At 38.7% G+C, this 20273-nt stretch overlaps 1 protein-coding gene across 1 annotated transcript in view; it reads right to left on the bottom strand.

The window, feature by feature from the left end:
• Brwd1 (bromodomain and WD repeat domain containing 1) overlaps positions 1-20273 on the bottom strand; it is a 111797-nt gene that overhangs the window by 30166 nt on the left and 61358 nt on the right. Inside the window, exons 18-27 of the mRNA XM_010636538.2 lie at positions 20057-20151; positions 17814-18000; positions 16331-16462; positions 16145-16252; positions 11211-11335; positions 10533-10615; positions 7864-7975; positions 7226-7287; positions 2256-2411; positions 1816-1936 (exon numbers count right to left, since the gene is read on the bottom strand). Coding sequence (XP_010634840.1) covers positions 1816-1936; positions 2256-2411; positions 7226-7287; positions 7864-7975; positions 10533-10615; positions 11211-11335; positions 16145-16252; positions 16331-16462; positions 17814-18000; positions 20057-20151 — 1181 coding nt within the window. The remainder of the gene's footprint in view (positions 1-1815; positions 1937-2255; positions 2412-7225; positions 7288-7863; positions 7976-10532; positions 10616-11210; positions 11336-16144; positions 16253-16330; positions 16463-17813; positions 18001-20056; positions 20152-20273) is intronic.

Here is a 20273-nt window from a genome sequence, read left to right as displayed (position 1 = left end):
TGAATACCAAACCAGAACTACAAGGAATTCTAAACAAGATCCTAGAAAAAGACAATGAAGGCAACAACATCAGGAGGCCCAACAGAGCAAATCAAATAGGCAAGGCAAGAAATTAAAAGGAGAAGGTGAAAAAGTAAAGAGTCAACAAAAGGCCAATAACATGTCAATAATAAGACAGTACATATCAGTTATAACCATCAATGTCAATGGCCTCAACTCACCAATCAAGAGAAATAGACTGGCAAAATGGAATAAGAAGCAAAATCCAACAATATGTTGTATACAAGAAACACACCTAGTGCAAAAAGAAGCCCATAGACTGAAAGTGAAAAGATAGAAAACAATTCTCCATGTGACAGGAGCCCAGAAAAAAACAGGGATAGCAATCTTATTTGCAGACAAAGTAAATTTCAAACCAAAACTGATTCTAGTATTATCGATGTAGGACGGTACTGTATCATACCTCTATGAATATAAAATATCTTGTATCTGCTTTATGAAACATAGTAGGGATCATGCTTTATCAGAGCTACATTTAATGATATTACTCTAGAATGTTCTCTTTCCAGATGATGATTAAGATGCTAATAAAATAAAAATGGTCCCAAGTACCACAAAAGCAACAGAACTTTGCTGTTTTCTGGATATTATTCTTTTCTTTGTTTTTTTTTTTGTTTGTTTTGTTTTGTTTTTAATGGAATGTGCTGAATGTCTATAATTTTGTTCAGATGACTGCAGAACCTGGAAAAGCTGTTGCTGCTGTCGATGTATAACATACTATTATTAGTCTTTTTATATAAATATAAATATATATACATATATATATATAAATTGAATTTTGGGAAACTTTAATGGTGCTGCCAACTTTGGAAAAAGTCATCCCAATTTACTGTGTTGAGTTGGCATTGTACAGAAATGGACAGCCATATTGGTCTAGAAATGTTAATTTATTTTTATTTTTATTTTTTTCCATGTGTACGGGGGTAACACAGCATACTAAATATGTAAAGTCATATCTACGTGGGTTTGATTACAGCAACTAATAAAGTATTCTCTAAATAATGAAAAAAAAAATAAGACTATAAGAGCAAGAAGCAATTTAAATATGTTCAGGGACCATTTTCATCTCCAGATTTAAGGATTATTTTAATGTTACATCATTGCCTTTTCTCTTTTACTTTCCTTTTTAGTTTTATTTTAGGGTTCCCTATTTTTAATGTTCATACAGAGATTGTTTTTTAACTGAAATACCGAATAGTTTCTTTGGTGCAAAAACTGTAATAGTACACAGGATCCTAATGAGATAATTAATAATGTGAAATAGGAAGTAAAGGACTAAAGGTGTAGGGAAAGTGGGAAGGGTGAGGGAAGGTAATAAGGGAGAGGAAAAAAATATGAGAAACTGAAAAAATTGAAATGAAGTGTTTGTAAATGGGGAGGGGAGGAGGGGGTGAAGGGACAGCAGGGACAAGGGGAAAAAATGAGAATCAAGACCTATTATGTAAAGGTACAGAATCCCAATGATGAATGTAATTGTATTGTATACCTAGATTGTACCAATAAACTCAATTAAAAAAAATCTAGCTATTTAACATAATTTCTAAGAAAAACACACTACTAAAGATTGAAGACTGAGACATGGTTATTTTATCCAAAGCCATCTAATACATCATAAAGAAAATGAAACAGAAAATAATGTTAAGCAGCCAGTCAAAACTCTTAAAGCATCATCTGCTACTCACTACCTCTATTTTTTACCTCAGCTGGTATGACCAAAGAGCTTTTAAACTATTTTCAAAGTAGTTTTCCACTAACCTGTAAAATCGATTAGCGAGTCTCATTCGAATTGTGTACAGGTCGGTTGGATAAGCTACCACGGTACAGTACTTGGGATATGTACACAAATCAACCGGGCCTGAAAAGGCTGCTGCTATATCTGTTAGGGAAGACAGAAGAGACGTCATCAGTAAATCCATTACCTCTATGTGGAATTTTTTTTTTTCCTGGTACCAGGGATCGAACTCAGGACCTTGTGCTTGTAAGACAGGCAGCAGCCTCACTGAGCTAAATCCCCGGCCCTCTACATGGACTTGCTACATAAATTTTTCAAAGACAGAACTACATATAACACTACAAATCATAAGGTAACAAGTAGGAGCTATACTGAAGAACACAACTTCATCATGCTGCTATTTTGAGATGTCTTCTTCTATGATAAACTTGAAAATGAAAAATTTCTTCCTTAAAAAACTTACCAAGATTCAACAGCTGATCTATACCGCTGATAATCCGTTCACACTCTTCATCTCTTGATTTCTGACCCCATTCACCATCTTGTGGTCTGTAGAGCAATTTCTCTAGCTCATCTGATGTAACAGAAATGCTCGCTCCAACTTCTTCAGGTGGATCAACTACAAATCCCATTTTTAAAAAAGTAGAAAGGAAAGGAAAGGAAAAATAAAACTGAAAACCCAAATGTAAACCACATAAAAATTAAATTTTCAAAGCTCCTAAAGTAGGTTACCTCCACAATAAGAGTTCAACTTTAAAAAATTACTGAGATTACCAAATTGCTTAAATTAGATACAGATACAATCCAACCTGAAACAAGTTAAACTACAGCACCAACTTCACAGTTTTTCAGTCTAGTTCTTCAAAGAAAACCCAGGGACCTCTGAAAACACAATCTGACACTAAAGTTTTAAAACTCAGCCAGGCGTGGTGGTGCACACCTGTAATCCCAGCACTCAGGAGGCTGAGGCTGGAGGATTGCTGTGAGTTCAAGACCAGCCTGGACTACATAGTGAGTTCCAGGGCAGTCTCAACTACACAGGTGAGGACCTGTCTCAAAAAACCAAAAGAAAAACCTAAAACTTAGATACAGTCAAAAATTAATTTTTAAATAGTAAAGAAAAAATGGGTAAAATGATGTGAACATGAGAAATGCTAATTCTCTTAATAAAGAAGTGCAATCAAAGCAGAGAGGGCTTTTTTTAAACTTGGGTAAAAAGATGAAAATTATGTGGAAGCTCAAAATACTTTATTTATTAAATGAACTCAGATAAGGAATATACTATATGTTGGCTATGGGTTTATTCAGAGCATTCTTCCTATGAAGGGACAGAGGCACTGAGAAGAGCATAATTCTAATAGCTTTTAAGCTAAAAAAAATGGACAGAATACTTATAGCAGCTTTTACTCTATGAAATACATCAGTTAAAACCCCATTTTATACATAGCACCCATTGCTTAAATATCTCTGTGAAGGGTCTTCAAGGCTTTGGTGTGGTTTATCAGAGTTAAGTCATCGTACCCCACCCCCGGGGTACCAGGGATCGAACTCGGGACACTGAGGCTGTGAGCCAGGTACAGCACCACTGAGCTAAGTCTTAAGGATAGCATTTTTATTATTTTTTTAAGGAGAAAAGGCTTATTTTAGCTTAAAGTAGTCTTATAGTTATCCCATAATTATGGGATAGAAAATTTTTAAAGTATATGATTCCAGTAAGCTTATAATTCATGTTCCAGCAAAGAAAATTTATTTCAATTTTATTTTCTACAGGAATATAAAAGATATTGGGAATAAATCCTGCCACTCTAAAAAGTCACAATTTTTGTATTTTCACAATCTATTTCAGAGTAATGCTTCTAATATTTTATCTAATCCAAAAAAGGCAAGCCAGGAATGTTGGTATAGAACTGTCAAAGCCAGATATTTGAGAGGCTGAGGAAGGGGGATCACAAAAGGCCAGCCTATTGGGAGGCCCTGCTTCAAAATAAAAAGGGTTGGGAACATACCTAAGTAGTAAAGTGCCTGACTACTATATGCCAAGCCCAGGACTTAATCCCCAAAACCCCCTCACACACACCCACACACACCCAAAGATGCGCGTGCATGCGCGTGCACACACACACACACACACACACAGGCAAAGAAGCTATATAAGCAGATGACGTAACTAAGTGTTCTAAAAACAGATTCATGAAAGTCAGACTCTGAATTCATATTAAACCTATACCACCTAAAACCTACAGCACAGGCACATTTTTAACTTGAGTCTCAATTTATCCACCTACTAAACAGGAACAGTAAAAAGTTTCTGCCTCGTGGAGTTGTTCAGAATGATGGATGCCTAGCACAGAACAGGTACTCATTAGTTCATAGGAAATCTATATATCATATAGGGTAACATACACACACACACACACACACACACACACACACACACACACACTCTCTCTCTCATAAAAAAATGGTTTTCAAGAAAATTAAAATTAAACCAAAGACAAGAATCCCATGGTGAACAGACACAACTGAGGTGAGCTCTAAGACTGCACGAGCTTCCCTGAGAGAACAGCCCTGCCATGGTGCAAGACATTCACCCCAGGCAGGGCCAGCAGAGTTAACACACAGTACCCCAAGTCAAAGGAGAATAAAGAAACTGGGAAGGAGAGAGCTGCAGAGTTCCTGTCAAGTGCTATGCTCATTTCATTTTTATTTTATTGGTACAATTTACATATAACAATGATCACATTCATCAGGGGAATTTGTACCTGTACACGATGTATCTTGAATCCTCTTTTTTTTCCCCCATTCCCCTTTCCTCCCTTCAACACCACCAATCAGCCTTCAAGTGTGAAAAATGGCAGGGGGCCAAGAAAAACAACTGCAAGAATGAGATATGAGGAATGGTACTTAAAAAGGGCCAGGGAGCTGAGCAAAGTGGCACACACCCGTAATCCCAGCTTCTCAGGAAGCTGAGACAGGGTCAAAAGTCTGAGGCCAGCCTGAGCATTCAATAGCACTGTCCAAAAAAAAAGCAAGGAGGTATGAAAAAAACAAAAAACAAAAAACCCACACCTAAATCTAACTTCCATAGATTAAAAAAACAACGTGTACTGGGGATGTAGCTCAATGGTGCCATACCGGGCTGGCAAGCACAAGGTCCTGAGTTTGATTCCCGGTACCAAGAAAAGGTGTGAGGTGAAAAATCTAGTGGATGGTAATGAGAGCAAATTAGAAGAAAATATTAATAAACCTGAAGACATACAATAACAACTACCCAAAATGAACTAATGGAAAGCTAAAAAAAGAAATCCCAGAGCAGGGGATTTAGCTCAATGGTTCCACCCTCTGCCTCGCAATCGCAAAGTCCTGAGTTCAATCCCCATTACCAAAAAAATTAAAAAGAAAAAGAAATCCCACACATACAGATAATATATAAAAGGAACAGATGAAACTATGATATCGATAAAGTATACCAATTAAAAATGAGTAACAGATGTCAATAAGTATCTCTTAAAAGGCACAGATACTATCATAAACAAATGACAGACCTCAGTATCCTCAGCCTATCAGGAAAACACGCATCTCCTGAAATGATGCACTGGGGACACAACACTTCTCTGATACTCTTGTTAAAAATGCACAGCCTGGATTTAAGTAAGCAGAAATATCACAGACCAAACCAACAGGAAATTATATAAAATAATTGTCCAGTGAAAGTGCCAAGATCATGAAAGACAATGGAAGACTGGGGGAGGTGCTAGACTAAAGGAGACTACAGCAGAGCCATTCACTCCGACGACCCGTCCACAAGGACAGCAGCGGACGGTCAGAGCCAATCCGCAGACTGGATCAGACGATCGCGCTCTGTCGGCGAGAGTTACCAGAATAACAGCTTCTGAACTAGTATGGGAAATCTAGGTGTTCAGAAATTCTTTGTACTCTTTTTGTAACATTTTTAAGTCTGGTATTTTTAAATTACTTTAAAGTTTATCTTCCCCTCTTAGTGATTTTTTTTCTCAACCATAGTACTCGGGAAAATATCTGCACATCTGCATTGTATCTTGGTTTACTGAGCCTACATTTTACTCCATTATCATTTTTAATTGCACATCTAAAACACTGTTCATTTAAAAAGCTGGAAGCCGGGCGTGGTGGCTCACACCTGTAATCCCAGCACTTGGGAGGCTGAGGCAGGAGGATCGCTATGAGTTCGAGACCAGCCTGGACTACATAGTGAGTTCCAGGTCAGTCTCGACTACATAGTGAGACCCTGTCTCAAAAAATAAATAAATAAATAAAAATAAAAATAAAAAGCTGGATTTTACTTATCTTTTATGTTTATACACTGCAAAATCTTCTCATACAACCAGGTACTATTTGTACATTACTATGCTCAAAGGAAGATAAATCTGAGTCAATGCTTTTCAGTGGTGCAGCTACGAGAAAAAGTTATTTCAACAAAATCCTTATTTTCATAAAAATCCTTATTTCCAAAATAAAGCTGGGCCGTGGCTGAGGAAACATGACAGGGAACAAACAAGGAGAAAGGGCTGAGCCCTTGAGACAGGCACAGCTATATCTCAGAGAGGAGATTTCTGGTGTCTTAGGATGCAGGCAAAATGGTAAAAGGGAGCTTGGCAATGAAGAAACAGAGAGAAGAGACACACAGCACCCTTCCGAAAGGCTGAGCTAGAGGGAAATAATTCAGTAGCTAAAATGTCCAGTACAGCCAAGTGAAAGATTCAGCAGAGACAGCTAAACATGACCAGAGAAAGGGAGGAGAAAAATAAAACTGTTGGAGGAAAGGGACTAAGAATAAATATCAGACTCTCCTGAAGGCTGCAGTAGTAGGACACCATGTGCTGGAAGAAAGAAGGGCTGCTGTTCAGAAAAGGACAGAAAATCCACAGAACTACGGTACAGGCTGGTGGAAAGCAGAACACAGAAGTCAAGTTACATCTCTTCCTTGAAGGAAGAACAGGGCAACAGACTGTGAATGTGAAAAAGGAAGTGGGGGCTAGGCAGAGGAGGTCAGCAAGAGTTCAAAGGAGGGTTACATGAGAAGCGCTAACACTACTAAGACAGCTAGCTAGAATCAAGCTGTCTGAAAGCAAAGGGAAGACAGACAGACTCGGCACAGCCCATAATCCCAGCACTCTGGGAGGCTGAGGCAGGTTTAAGCCCAGCCTGGACAACTCAGTGGCTTAGTGAGACCCTATCTCAGAAAAAAAATAATAGAGGCGGTGGCTCAGTGTGAAGGTCCTAGATTCAGCCCCCAGTAAGGCAGACACACAAAATTCTGTTGTCTTCTCTTAGCAAAGTTCTGAGTAACGCATTTATGAGAAAAGACAAATGTACTCAATATGATGTGCATCAGCAAAATAAATAAAAAACTATATAAAGATAAAACCTTTTCATTGTTTAATAAATACATACCATTTTCAGGAATTGGTTCCATGTCCCATGGGCTAAGTTTTTCAATTTCAGTATTGTCCCACCTGTTTTTAAAAACAACAACAAAACTCTGGTTAACCCTTCATTAAAAAAAATAAATTGTACATAAAAACAAGACATCTATTAAGAAAGCAAATAAATGCAATGAAGTTATAAATATCAGCTCTAAATATCTGTAAAGGATACATGAGTTTTTGTAAAGTATAAAAATGTCACATTTAAGAAGAAAATGAGAAACCCCAAGTAGTCTGTACCCAAAGTAAAAGGTTTTACTAAGTGAACTTTATATTACAGCCAAAGCCCTTTCAGTCCCTAGCCAAAGAAAAGCAAAGGTTTTCTCAAAGATTAATGATATAATATCTACTCCTAAAAGATGACCGTGACAATATTACACACAAAAAACATATTAGGGGCTACAGAAATAGACCAAGGAGGCAAGCAGCAGCTGAACAAAGGAGTACCAGTGAATAGGAAACTCAGACACGTCTGAGAGACGTTCCAGAGGTCAGCCTGACAGACTTAATGACAGAAAAAGTACGTATAACCTGAAACATATAGGTCGTTCAACAACCTAACACACAAACTGTTTATAAGTGGTCAGTCTTCCTCTGTATACAAACCTGACAATGTAACACTGGAAATGACTATCAGGATACTGTGGTTGATAGGGCTCTTGACTTAACACTGTTCCAAACCACCAAGCATCATCAATAATAGATCGGAATCTGTCACCTGTAAGATAAATGATCAAGTCTGAGGGATCCATTTGCTAACATTTTTAACACTTTTTAACAATGAAATACCATATGATAGAGAAGAAAAGAAATCCAAGAACAGTGTATTTCACTTTTGAAATGAGCAATTCATAATTCTTCCACATACTCCAGCAATCTTCAGTGCTAAAATACATGTAAAAATGATACACTGCGCTCATCAGTACCCTAACGACCAAGAGCCACGCAGTAAGCTAACATATAGCAAAATGGTTTACGATGAAGTTTTGTTATTTAGTTCACTTAAGAGTCCACTCCAAAATATGTTTCATAATGAATTCTTATGGAATACCTAAAATTTCCTGAAGAATAAAACAAGTTTTTAACAGTAATGATGATTTGACTATGGTTAAAGTTGTTACTATATAAGTAACTCCACATAAAATAATGTTCTAATTCTTAAAAATCACTCAATGAAAAACAGCATTTAACCGAACTGGAAGTATATCCCCTTATTCTACTGCCTTGGCATAATACAAAAGTAGGAAAGAAGATCTTAGGAGGGTGCCTAGACAAACCAATAAAAATGCAGAAATAAAAATTTAACTGACTTAAATGGTTTAGGAGATATGAATTTCTAAAGATATTTCCAAGAGCACCAAATTTCAACTACTAAAATAAATTGCATTTCCTTTGTTTACATATATTACAAAAGAAAGATTACATTTTAAAAATAACATTAGCCCATTTTAAAATTTTGTGGCCATGTAAGATTTTTATTAGTGCATGTCTGCAGTGCAAAAAAAGACAAGACTACTATTTTAACTGTACCCTTTCTTTCCCATCCACTGCATTGTTTTCAAAACAAAACAGCAAAGAAAGTCACCTATCCAGCAAAGGCCTGCCATGGAAATCTGCAACATTTTTCAAATATTATAAGCTCATTTTGTTCTTTTTAGAGTAGGATTAAAAAACTACACTGTAGAAATAAAAATAAGCCACTTCCTCTAGCCATGCTGCTCAGATTCCAGGCAAGAAGGTTAAGATTTTATGGAACACAAGAGAATTAAAATTTAGTATTAAAAGTCTGGCATAATAATTTCTCAGCCAGAAAAATCAAAAGCCACTAAAATTACAAACAGCAACTGGAGATTCCTCTTTGCTGTAAGGAATTAAATTTGGAGCCAGAGATTTGGCTCAGTGGTTCCGCCACCTGCCTAGCAAGTGAAGTGGAAGGACTCGAGTTTGATCCCCAGCACCCCCCCAAAGGAATTAAGTTTTAAACTATTTAAAATTTTTAATTATTGCTAAAAATGGGAGCCCCAATAATCATCTGAAAAGTTAAACAGCACAGAAGCTTTAAAAGTCCTTGAGAGTTGCCTGTGGGACTTGTTAATTCTCACATTATTCCACTGGCTTTTGGTTTCTGGTTATTGTTTTTTTAGTAGTTAAATGATTTTCTTCAGAAAAATGTTCTATTTCTAATCCCAAAATAATCCTGTTTAATACAGTCATTACTATTAAGAACAGTCTATTTGAAAGAGCAGCCTTACCTATAATGTACCTACTCGTAGCCTGTAGAAAAATGTAGAAAACCTAGAAAGATTACTGAAGACCTAACATTACCTACCAATGTGTATACCAGAGGGCAAGCCTGGTTAAAAACTTAACACAGTGGCAACTTGGCTCACAGACACAATTCTTTCCACAACTCTGGTCCCAGAATTAACTCCACAATTCTGGTTGGAACAAATTCTGCAACCAGAACTGCAGAAAGAACTAAATAAGTTTGTGAATCAAGACCCCACAGTGTATCTTAAATAATCTCTCCTGAATGAGCTCAGCCTACACACGGGCTCCCTGGAAGCACTCCAACAAGACAGTGACACACACACATCTATGGGACGGGACAGAGCCACTGCCTCGTGCCACCTCATTAGCCTGGCTTAGTCATCAATCTTACCCTGAATGAGGGATCGTCTGTCACAAAATCATACTCAAGTCACAAGCACATAGGCTGAGGTCAATGCTTTGTCTACCAATCCATATTACCTATAGCAAGGTTATAAAGTATAAATATGTACAAACTTTATTTCCCAAAGGACTGGTTTCCAAGTCACTCCACTCAACTTTAGGTTGTTGTAACAAAGATAAAATACCCTGGTATACCAGAACATTGTCAGTGTTAAATCTGAAATTATTTTTCAACTTTCTGATCATTTTAGATCCTAGGATACTAGTGGAGTTATACCACTGTTATATTAACGACAACTATATATAATGTAATATGGGGAAGTCTAAAAGGATATAGTTAAGTCTACTGTAGCCTATCTCGATGGGTAAAAGTAAGACACAAACCATTAAGGACAGAGGAACAACTGCTTTGGTAGTCTGCATCAGACCAGTGCCATCGATAACAAGTCCTAAGCAGAATATATCTGTAGGTCACTTATGTTTCCTTCAAGACTTTACATGTCTATATACAACATAATTACGAGGGCTACAATCAAAAAGAGAGCTCAGTTATGTGAAAGAATAAATTTTAAGGCTACATATAAAAATAAGGACAGACTTACAAGACTGCCAATTTCTCTGTCTTGCTTCATCATAAAACTGACGCAACACAAGAAAATCAATAACATCCGGCATATCATGGTATCTAGACAAGAATTAAAAATTATTACAGAATAGATATTATCAAAAAAGAAATACAATAGAAATATATAATTTTAAATTTTTGACTAGCTGTATTTCAAAAAGGTAAAAAGAAAGCAATGTATTTTATTTAACCAAATATATCTTAAATATTACTTCAATATGTAAAGAGGTATTTTGCATTCTCTTCCTTCATTCCAAGCCTTTAAGATGGAACATGTACACTTACAACATACACTCAGTCCAAATCAGCCACATTCCAAGTGCTCGACAGCCACATATAGTTAGTGATGGCCATAATGGACAGCCACCAATGTAGCACAACACAGTATTTACTCCCAAATTCCATCTAAAATGAAGGCAGAAGCAACTGCCCTGACCAGTAGGAATTCTCTGCCCAGGCAAGTGGTATATGGAAAACCATCTAAAACAGACCGTCTCTGCCTTACTACTGCTTGACAGGCCTACATGATTATGGGGCTTCCTCCCATCCTTCAAAAGCTCAACCTGCACAGTACACTGCTGAAGAGGAAGAGCATGCAAATCAGCAGGATGGAAAAATCTAAATTTTAAAAATTACATTAAAACATAATACATACCTAATAGAGAAAGATTTATCCATTAGTCGGCCAGTTGCAGGGTCTATAAATGCTAGTTTAAGGCAACAGAGCGTTGGGGGCCCAACTTCATACCGTATTCCAACTATTTTGACCAATTCTTGATCCTTAAACAGATGAATATTTCTTTAATACTGTAATTCTCCACTTACTGCCGAATTAAAGCAAACTCATAATTTTCCGAATCAACAAACAAGTTTAATTTGTCATCAATTACATCATTTTGCTAATCTTAGTAATGACCACAGATACTTTATACATTTGTTTTGTTTTGTCTTTGGTACCGGGGACCAAACTTGGGACCCTGCATTTGCCAGGCAGGTGCAGCACCGCTGAGCTACATCCTCGGCCCTATACAGTTTTAATATAAAAAATATACTCACTTTAGAAAATACACTGCAAAAATATAAGAATGAAAACATAAGTAATCAATCAGCTTGCTATCTAAACACAACCACTATTAACAATCCAACATATTTCCTTCTTGCTTTCTTTATACACAGTTTTACTTCTATAATTTTACATTATGTAGTCAAGATGTATTCACATTTTGCTTATTCATAAATATTCTACAAGAAGTTGGTATTGTATTACATTCCTGCTTAATACATCCAAGAAACGGCATCTGTTGAAAATCCACTATATCCTGTGAGCCACTGCAGGCCAAGGGTTTGTACAGTGAAGGGGCACATAGTCACCTGGGGAACAGCCACCAATGAGTTTGCTGTGACCAGCCCTCCCCATTGACACAATCGATCATGGTCTATCCACCCATTAAACACTCCATGTGATTATCCAAGAAAGCAATCTTGTTTACAAAAGCCACCAAAAAGAAAAAACCTAGGAATAAATTTAACCACAGGTGAGATTTCTACAGGAAAAAGAAAGAATGCTTATGAAAGGAACTGAAAAGAACTCCAAAAATATTGCAGTTATTCCACATTCACGGATTTGAGGAGTTAATATTGCTAAGATATCCACACACTCAAAGTGCTCTATAGATTCAATGTAATCCCTATCAAAGTACTAGTGACATTATTCAGTAAACAAGAAAAAAAATAGCCCTAAAACTCATATGGAACTACAGTAAAACTCAAAGAGCCAAAGCAATCTCTAGAAAAAAACAAAACAAAGTAGGAGCCACTACACTGTTTCCAGTATATACAACAAAGCTGTAGTAATCAACATAGTATGGTACTGGCATATGGACATGTGCACTGGCCAATGGAACAGTATAAAGAACCTCAAAGTAAATCCCATATGTCTGCAACTACCAGCTTTGATAAAGATAACTAAGAGCCTGCAAGGGAGAGAGGGCAGGCTCTTCCATAAATGCTGCTGGAAAAATTGGATATCCACATGCAGAAAAATGGAAACAAGCCAGGCATGATGCTGCACATTTGTAATCCTAGCACTCAGGAGGCTGAAGTAGGAGGACCTCCGTGTGTTCGAGGCCAGCCTGGGCTGCATAGTGAGTTCAAGGCCAACCTGAATTACAGAGTGAGACCCTGTCTCAAAAAAAAAAAAGAAAGAAAACAGACCTAAAAATCTCTTAAAATACAGAATAGTCAAGTCAAAACAGATTAGAGATTTAAATGAAAGACCTGAATCTATGCAAACACAGAAGAACATAAGGGTATGCTTCAAGGCATTAGAAAAGTAAAGATTTCTTGAACACGACTCCCAAAAGCAGAGAAAACAATAGAAAAAAAGACAAATGGAATTACAAGAAACTAAAACACTTTTACACTGCAAAGGAAACAACAGAGTAGAGAACCTACAAAATGGTAGACAACAAAGGCAAACTATACATCTGACAAGAATCTAATATCCAAAATACATAAGGAACTCAATCAACTCAACAGCAATAAAACAATTCAATTTAAAAACAGGCAGCAGAACAGACACTTCTCAAAAGACATACAAAAGGCCAAGAGGTGTGCAGGAAAGCATACAACATCACTGTAAGGAAAATGCAAACCAAAACCACAGTGAGATGCCACCCCAAACCAGTAAGAATGTCTATTATCTACAACAGAAGATAACAAGGGCTGGCATGGATACAGAGAAAAGGGAGCTTTACATTCTGTTGGTGAGAATATAAGTTAGCACAGCCATCATGGAAACAGTACAGCAGTTCCCCCTCCAAATTAAAAATGAAACTACTATATGATCCAACAATTCCTGTACTAGGTATGTGGAATCAGGGTAAAGAGACATTCTGTACTCTCATGTTTACTGCAGCAGTATTAGCAGTAGCCAAGAAACCGAAACAATGTATCATCTGATAACTGGATGAAGAAAATATAGTACAAACACAATGAAGCTGGATCCCAGCACTCAGCACTAGTACTCCAGCACTGAGGCAGGAGAACCTCAAGTTCTGGGCCAGCCAGGGCTACATAGCAAGTTCAAGGCCAGCCTGTACTGTCTCCCAAAATTAATAAACAATTTTTTAAAAGGATGAAACAGTGTCATTTGCAACCATATGTACAGAACTGGGCGTCATTATATTAAGTGAAATAAGCCAGACACAGTAATTGCTGCACAGTCTCATTCATTCACATGAGGGCTCTGTGACAAAGTCCATCTCAGAGGAGTTCAGAGTACAGCAGTGGCCACTAGAGGCGGGGGAGAGTAGGGGACAGGGACAGGCAAAGGGGGGCCAACTGAAACTGTTCAGAGATGAGAATGAAATTCTGGTTTCTTATTGCACATATGTTGAATGGTAACAACAATATCAAGTTTTCAAAACAACTTTTCAAAAAAGCTAGAAGAATAGAATGTTTTTACCTCAGATATGATACATGTTTGAGACAGTTACGTTTATCCTGATTTCAATGTCACACAATATATACATCTATTAAAACATACCTCATAAATACATATAATTTTATGTGTGGATTTTTTAAAAACAGGGAAAAAGCACGCTATATTGGATTATTATACTGAAATACATTCTCATTTGCAGCAGTTCTGTGTATAAATCTGCCTAGAAAACTAAACTAGAGCTCAGATCACGGTGCCCACAGGAAAGCCAAAGCCCGGCTCCCCTGAGACTCAGGACACAGCATTAGCAAGCTGATCAGCACATGGCTTTCATGTGCTCCCACTCAAGGCACATGAACAATGTGTTTCTTCACTGACACTGAACTCACATCTAATGCACTGTGACTCACACCTGAATCAGGCAGGTCCTAGGACCTACCACAGCCACCGTAGGGATATTAAGATAGCATTTCAATATTATGCATGGAGGCCATGATAAAAAGCAAAGTCACCAAGAGGAAGAAAACGAAAAAAATCACAAACATGAGCAACACATAGCATTAAAAACTTGGCTACAGATAAGAAGTGAAACGAGAAAGAAGGCAAGTGAGCTGTCCCATTCAGCCATGACAGGAGCACAGTCTCGGGCAATCCGCACTTCCTGCCTTTCTGCACATGTTCAGGAACGACCAGAAAGCCCATGAGTACAGAGTCAAAAGTTCTAAGTAATTCACAGCGAGTGTGCAACTTGCAAAAACGAAATCCCTGAATAATGAGGACTGACTATTCCCTGGTAACTCAGTAGTGAGTGAAATGTATACAAAGTAAAACTCAAACAGGACCAGCATGTACAAACTTGAAGGACAGCTATCTCTGTTAAAATCATTTCTTCTATTTTCTAAAGTTATTAAAAGTATCCCAATATGTAAAAGTATAAAAAATACTCATAATGCTAGTCCACGGTTAATCACCATTGTATTTTGATGCTTATGTTTAGGTTACACACACAGTCAATGACAAAATCTTGCTATTACAATCACAACAGAATTTTATATTCCAACTCACCTGTTTGTAATAATTACGAAAATGTATCCAACAAACCTCAACTACAAGGTAGGCTTTACACAGCAGCTGATGTGGGGACGCACCATGACACGATGATTCACTATGACACGGTACTTGGGGTTTACTCCCCCAATTTCTTGTTTTATGAGGAGATAAAACTGCCTTTTTAGGGCCAGAGGTTTAGCTCAGTGGTTCCACAGACTACCTCGTGAACACAAGCACCCAAGTTCAATCCCCAAAACCCAAAAAAAGCACTGCCTTTCTCATAAATGTACAAGTATTTCTGCTTGTGTCTTTAACAGAAGTAAAAGCACTGATTTAAAAGACTTAAGAATTTTTCACCTTCAATTTGTATTGCCAAAAGCCTAGACACTACACACACCCTATAAGCAATTTCAGTAACTGTTAAAAAATTATTTACAAAAAAGGAAAATTATAAATCTGATTAAGTACTAGAAATATATTATTTGTTTCTGTTGGGTTTTTTTTTGTTTTTTTTGTTTGTTTGTTTGTTTGTACCAGGGATCAAACTCAGGCTCTTGTGCTTTCGAGGCAGCATGGAACCACTGAGCTAAAATCCCCAGCCCTGGAAATATATTACTATATTTTTTATGCATGACAATAAATTTCCTTCTGATTTCTATTCTTCTTCTTCTTTTTTTTTTTTTTTCTGGTACCAGGGATCGAACTCAGGTCCTTGTGCTTGCGAGGCAGGCAGCAGAACCACTGAGCTAAATCCCTGGCTATATCTTCTTTTTAAAACTTGATTTTTTCTTCTGAAAATGTTTTGAGTACAAGTATTTTTAATATTAATAATACCACAGCCACACAATGCCTCCCTGAGAGACTCTACATTGTAGTATTTATTTATTTGTACTCTGCTAACTCAAAACAAATGAATTACATGTACCCTTCTGGCCAGCCACCTCACCAGATCTATGAGTTGGCAGCTAAGAGCAGGAATATTTTTTAAAATGAGAGAGAGCAATGAACTATACTCCCAATGGGTTTCTTAGTGGACTTATAACAACTGAACTACATATGAGCTAATACTGAGTAGCTTAATAGTACCACTGACCTACCCTAAGATCCATTTTTCTCCATGGCTCCTTGTTAGGGTTCAGTTCATAAATGTTATTTCTTTTGACAGCTTCAATATAAGCTTCGTGGCCTTGTCGAAAATAGATGACCTACAAAAAGGAAGTATACATTTAAAATAGAAAGCTCATGTGCAATATACATTTTATATTGCATGTATAATCATTCACCTCGTCACCCATTTGAGGAACAAAGGGGGACTTCCGAAGTGTGGTGTCCGTTATCCACACTGGAGGATGAAATTCATGTAAGTGTTCCATATTTTCAAGCTCTGTTGAACTCATCCTCTGCTCACCCTCTCTCTGCAAGGAAAAGAGAACATAGCTCAGTAGAAACAAAGAGGCAACATGCACTACTTGAAAATGAAAGAAACTTCAGCCCTCACAATGACTATTTTTGGCACGATCAGGTAATGATCACTCTTCACTCTTTTTTTTTGGTACCTGGGATGAACTCGGGTCCTTGCGCTTGCAAGGTAGGCACTAGAACCACTGAGCTAAATCCCCGGCCCCTAATGATCACTTTTTAAAAACAGCTTGGTTATTTAGTTCCTGAACACAGACAGCAGCATGCCACTTCTAAAGGCACTGCAGATCAACCCAGCGCTTTGCGAGCAGCACTTCCAGAATTTCTAAGGTCATTTCATCTTACACCCCACGGTAGGGGCTAATTTCCGACCTAACTCTTCTTCCACACACTGCTTTTTCTACCAAGACTCCACTCTGAACCTGACCGCAGGCTAACAATCACAAAGACTATCTCCTGATGTGAAGTTTTAAGCCTTTTGGTTCTTTGACAGCCGTCTCCTCCCCTTCCAGTAGATGAAGTCTACTCTTGAACACTCACTCCCAACGCACACAATAAAGCAGAGGTGACAGGGGTACCATCCGAGTGTCGGCCCTCAGAGGCACCGAGCTCACTCCGCCAGACCATTAACTCTGGTTCCAAGCACACGCAAGCGTCCACTCAGGCCAAAAGCCACACGGGTAAGCTTTCCGTATCAACTACAGCCCACCTGCCCTCCCTCTCTCCCAAAGTAAGTTTATTTTTTGTGTGTGACTCCTGCTGACGTAACAGCGTTAACATGGAAATAAGTGGAGGACTCAAGGTGTAGGGAAAGTGGGAAGGGTAGGGGAAAGGGAATAAGGGAAAAGAAAAAATATGAGAAAATGAAAAAATGGAAATAAAGTGTTTGTAAATGGGGAGGGGAGGAGGGGGTGAAGGGAGGGCAGGGAAAAGGGGAAAAAATGAGAACCAGGACCTGTCATGTAAAGGTACAAGATCCTAGTAATGAATGTAACTGTACTGTATACCTAGAATGTACCAATAAACTCAATAAAAAGAAAAAAAATTTTTTTAAAAAGAGAAATAAATGGAGGAGTGTGAGTCAGCGGTAGAGCACTCCCTCGGTGTGGCCATGGGTTCCATCGCCAGCACCACACAAGTACGGGGGAGAGGAAGAGGGGAAAGGAAGGGGAAGGGAAGGGAAAGGAAAAGGGCGATGGGAGACAGCAGAGGAGGAAGGAGGGGAGTGTGGGGCGGGCAGGCTGGCCGGCTCCGATTTCTCAAAGATTTCTGGTTAGTTGATATGGCAAACAACACCTCTATAAAAGGTAGATACGTGTTATTCTTTAAAATGCACCTTGTTCTTACCTCTTTTTTAGGCTTACTTTCTTTCTTTCTCCTCTGTCTTTTCGGAGGAGATAAATTCTCAGTAGATATTTCATCCTCTGAACTACTACAAAGTCGGGTAATTCGTCGACGACATGACGTTCGCAGAGGAGGCTGCAAATTGATGCCTGCGTCGGCTGTCCAGTCCGAGTATCGAGACGAGGAGTCCCTGGAAAGGGAGAACGTTTCCGGTTGTGTGGGACCAGGGTCTAAGGCGCTACACAGCAAGGTAATCATACGACCGAGAGGGTGAGAGAGCAGAGAAAGAGTAGGAGGGTGCCTGTAAGAACTAACTTTAACATCCTATCCACGCTGCCGAAGAAGACTGAAATGACCAAAGGTCACAGCATGGGCAGAGAGAGCACTCTTCAGTGACAATGGAAACGAGGAATGAGCCTGAGCCTGAGAGTTCCCATGAGCCCCTGCAGTCACTACAGACGAAAGCCAACACGAGACAGCGTGTACACCCAGCTCACAAGCCCCTCCCAGGAAATTAAAGCTAAAGCTCCAGAAATGGCAGACATCACACAAAACCCTAAGAGGAGACACACACCAGTCGTCTGGAAGAGGCTGCGCATGAGCTGGAGAGTGGGGGCCAGCAATGGAAAGCCACGCCGATAAAAAGTTTTAAAGGGTCAGACAGGACAAGAAATCCAAGGAAGGAGCTAAAGAAATCGAGGACTAGCCCCTGGCCCATAATTCGCTTCACCAAACACAGAAAAGGTTGATAAAAGGTCTCCACTGGGACCATTCTTTAGCCAACCTTCAACCATATACCTCTCACTCCTTAAAAACAAATACACACAAAAACACATTTCTAAAAGGTACAAGCATTTATTATAAAAATAGCTTCTTATAGACCCTGTAAGAAGCCAGGTGTGATGGCACAGGCCTGTAATCTCCGCACTCCGGGAGGCTGAGGCAGAAGATGAGTTTGAGCCCAGCCTGGGCAACTCAGTGAGACCCTGTCTCAAAATAAAAAATAAGGGCTGTGGATACAGCTCAGAGCAATAATCCTGGGTTAAATTCCTAGTACCAAAAAGCAAAAACCCTCTAAGAACATCTGCTTTGCTTTATCTATAACTTAAGGAAAAGCTGAAATAAAAGACAGCACAGAGACAGAGACAGAGAAAGAGAAAGGACAATAGCGGCTGCCAGGCGCTAGGGAGAGAGGGGAGGAAACTGCTACTTAACAGACACAGAGTCTCAGTTCTGCAAATAAGATGGCTCTGAAGACTGCAAAACAAACGAATGCCCTGACTTGCACACTTGAAATGGGTGAGATGTTGTTTTTACGTTATGTTTTATCACATTTAAAAGAAAATTGAATATTCCTATGTTCTGAAGCACTGTTCCAATTCCTAATCAAAATGGAGCAAAAGAAGACCAAGAACGAAAGCACAGTGTGTCTGACTGTGGTTTGGACCAAGAGAGTATTGATGAAAACAGCTAACCAGACTAAGATGGTCAGAGTGGTATTTAGATGACAGAACTTTCTGGACATGATTACAGACAGCCTGAGTAGAAAAGAGTACAGTAATAGTCAACTTTCTGCCCTGAGCCAGAAGGTGGTGTTCACCAAGATAAGAGCAGGCTGACATTCTGATCCAATGAAAGGTGACTCCCAAACCTAAAGAAGAGCAACGCGTACAACAGCAGTGAAATATTCTAGTGGCTTCACCATACCTCAGGAATCCTCTTGTTAAATGCAGCCGAGACTAAGCTGGTTACTATGGCCATGTCAAATGATGGCCAACTGCAAGTCCTCCGAGTAGGTCTACAGGGACAGCCGTTAATGCAGGGAACTACTCACTCCACCCTCATGAGGCACTGGGGATTCAAATGAGGGGACTGTACCACTGAGCTACATCCTTAATTCTTTTTGCTTTTTAATTTTGAGACAAGGCCCATTAAATGGTCAGGCTAGTCTCAAACTCTATCCTCCTGCATAGCTAGGATTATAATCACATGCCAACACACCCAGCAAAAATCTATCATAACCACCTTTTTAAGCCGTGCCAGGATTCGAACACAGGGCCTCACAGATGCAATGCAAGCTCTCTCCCACTGAGTTACAGCCCAGCCTCTTCTTTTACATATATTGAAAACTGAATGTTGATTTGTAACACATTTGCAAACTCTTAAGATTATTGAGTGTTATTCAAATACAGTTTTGTCCAAGGCTGTGACCAAAATGCCTAAAAGAGCAAAACAAAAACAGATACCTTGAACTTTCACTGTAACTTTCACTTTTTCTATCACTCTTCCATTCATCTTCGTCTGAAGAACAAGAACCTTCACTTTGGTCACAGGAGGTCTCCTAGTTTGTGAGGGGGCAAAAAAAAATCTTATTCTCATAAGTGAAATAACACAAGGAAGAAAGGGGGAGGGGAAGAGGAAGGAAGGAAGGAGGAAGGGAGGGAGGGAGGGACAGAAGAAGGA

Source organism: Fukomys damarensis, unplaced genomic scaffold (assembly GCF_012274545.1).
Source record: "Fukomys damarensis isolate Sample0158 unplaced genomic scaffold, DMR_v1.0_HiC HiC_scaffold_24, whole genome shotgun sequence".
Taxonomy (NCBI): domain Eukaryota; kingdom Metazoa; phylum Chordata; class Mammalia; order Rodentia; family Bathyergidae; genus Fukomys; species Fukomys damarensis.
This window is presented reverse-complemented; position numbering and strand designations above follow the sequence as displayed.